A 2,681-nucleotide genomic window follows, 5' to 3' on the forward strand; every position below is an offset into this window, starting at 1 on the left:
GTACGTATCGCGACCCATGTACATGTCTCAGACTCGATTTCAACTCAAAGTATATATATTATTATAGAATCAACCTCAACCCTGTATAGTTAACTCGATCATTACTACATATAGAGTGTCTATGGTTATTCCAAATAATATATATAGATGCGTCGATATGAAATGTCAAAACCTTGTATACGTGTCCCGATATTTAAAGTACGTAAAATAAATAACAAAAATTAAATGACGATAAATAAAGTGCGTAAAGTAAATAATAGAAATTAAATGACGATAAATGAATAATTCCCTCAACCATACACGGAATGATAAAATTTGCAACATACAAAGGTGTTGCAAATATGAGTTCTGCAATGATACAACCAATTTATGCAAATATTAATTTACAAGGAGTGGTGCATGCAAATGCAAGTGCGGAAGATAGTTTGGTTATCATAAACCGTGATTATCCAGAACAAACAATTAAGATTGGCGATAATCCGGATACAGATATTAAAAGGCAATTGGTGCAGCTGCTTACTGCAAATATTGATGTTTTTGACTGGTGTGAGCAAGATATGACTGGTGTTCCACGAGAAATAGTGGAGCATAGACTTAATGCAAACCCTGCACTAAAACCAATAGTGCAAACGCGCAGAGGTATGGCTCCATATCGCATGAAGTGGTTGTGCGCAGAAGTCAACAAACTTGTTAATGCAGGGATTCTGTGCGAAGTTATGTATCAAACATGGGTTGCGAACCCAGTGCTGGTTAAAAAGCCCGATGGATCGTGGTGAATGTGTATTGATTTTAAAGATATCAACAAAGCTTGTCCTAAGGACAATTATTCGTTGCCAGAAATAGATTGGAAGGTGAAATCAATAAATGCATATCCTTTTAAGTGCTTTTTGGATGCTTATAAAGGATATCATCAAATTCCAATGGCAGAGGAAGACGAAGATAAAGCTGCATTTCATACGAGAAAGGGCATATTTTGTTATATTAAGATGCCGTTTGGACTAAAGAATGCTGGCGCTACATACCAACACTTGATAGATAGCGCATTCAAAAGTCAAATTGGGCGAAATCTTGAAGCGTATGTAGATGATCTCGTAATCAAAAGCAAGTTGCAAGAGCAAATGTTGCAGGATATTGCGGAAACATTTCAAAATCTGCGCAAAATAAATATGAAGCTAAATCCGTCCAAATGTAGTTTTGGAGAAAAAGAAGGCAAATTTTTGAGATATTATGTTACTGAGCAAGGCATTAAAGCCAATCCTAAAAAGATTGCTACAATTGAAAGCATGACTGTGCCAAGGACAATTAAGGAAGTGCAAAGTTTGACAAGCAAATTGGTGGCTTTGACCAGATTTTTGTCAAAAGCTGTGGAAAGGCAACTGCCATTCTTTAAAACGCTTAAAGGATGTTTAAATCAGAAGAACTTTGTATGGTCTACGAAAGTGGATAGCGCGTTTCAGGAAATGAAGCAATTATTGGCAACATTACCAAAGCTAACTGCGCCAATAAAGGGTGAAATTTCGTACTTATATGTTTCAATTGCAAATGAGTATTTTGGCTCAGTGTTGGTTGCAGAACGTGATAAGGCACAAAAGCCTATCTATTTTGTAAGTAAGGCACTTACAGGAGGCAAAATTAACTATGCGCCAATGGAAAAGTTTGTTTATGCATTACTGTTAACATCAAGAAGGTTCTGAAGATATTTTCAGGGGCATCCTATTCACGTATTAACTGATCTGCCTGTTAAGCATGTTCCGAACAAGCCTGAAGTGTCTGGAAGGCTTGCTAAATGGGCAATCGAATTAGGATCTTATGAAATAACATATCTTCCGTGAACTTCTGTGAAGAGACAAGTTTTGGCAAATTATTTGGCAAAAATGATAGGTGAATTGGAGGTAATTCATGAGCGAACAGAATTGAAACCAGTTCAGGGTGAAACATGGGATTTGTTTATAGATGGCGCGTCATGCGCAGAAGGTGCACGCGCGGGCTTGATTCTGACGAACCCAAGTGGTGAAGAGCATACATATGCACTGAGTTTCAAATTAGATGTTACAAATAATGAAGTTGAATATGAGGCACTACTGGATGGATTGAACATTGCGCTTAAACTAAACATCACTAAGTTACGTGCATATGTTGATTCGAAGTTAGTCTCCAATCAGTTCAATGGATCTTTTGATGCGCATGAGCTCTCTATACAAAAGTATTTAAAGTTGCTAAAAGAAACTGCAGAAAAATTTGAGCATTTTGAGCTTGCACAAGTTTCAAGGAGCCAAAAAAAAGCAGACGCATTAAGCAAACTTGCGACCTTAACTTTTTCACATTTTCAAAAACAAGTTTGTGTAGAAGAGTCACCCAGCAAAGCAATTGATGGCAGTTTAGTTGTTGCGGCAGTCGAAGAGCTACAGCCAAATTGGATGAATCCAATCATCGCAAATCTGCGCAACAACATGCTGTCAAAAGATAAAGATGAAGCACGATTAGTACGCATAAGGTCACCAATGTACACCATTGAAAATGATATATTGTATCGCAAATCTTACAATGGCCCATTAATGCGATGTGTTGGCCCCGCAGAGGCTGAGATGATTATTGAAGAAGTTCATAGTGGCTCTTGTGCATTGCATTCTGGATATAAAACTATTGCGTCTAAGATCATGCGGTTGGGTTACTTCTGGTGA

At 37.6% G+C, this 2,681-nt stretch overlaps 1 protein-coding gene across 1 annotated transcript; it reads left to right on the forward strand.

Moving 5' to 3' along the window:
* The first annotated feature begins 1,874 nt into the window (after window positions 1-1,874).
* On the forward strand, window positions 1,875-2,681 carry LOC139859825 (uncharacterized). The gene has a single exon (XM_071848595.1). It carries the CDS (start codon window positions 1,875-1,877, stop codon window positions 2,679-2,681), a length of 807 nt encoding a protein of 268 aa, XP_071704696.1.

The sequence above is a fragment of the Rutidosis leptorrhynchoides genome, chromosome 7 (assembly GCF_046630445.1).
Source record: "Rutidosis leptorrhynchoides isolate AG116_Rl617_1_P2 chromosome 7, CSIRO_AGI_Rlap_v1, whole genome shotgun sequence".
Lineage (NCBI taxonomy): Eukaryota > Viridiplantae > Streptophyta > Magnoliopsida > Asterales > Asteraceae > Rutidosis > Rutidosis leptorrhynchoides.

Bases quoted from the DNA above. Each gene is read 5' to 3' on its own strand.
- LOC139859825 (XM_071848595.1), top strand. From the start codon at position 1,875: ATGATAGGTGAATTGGAGGTAATTCATGAGCGAACAGAATTGAAACCA.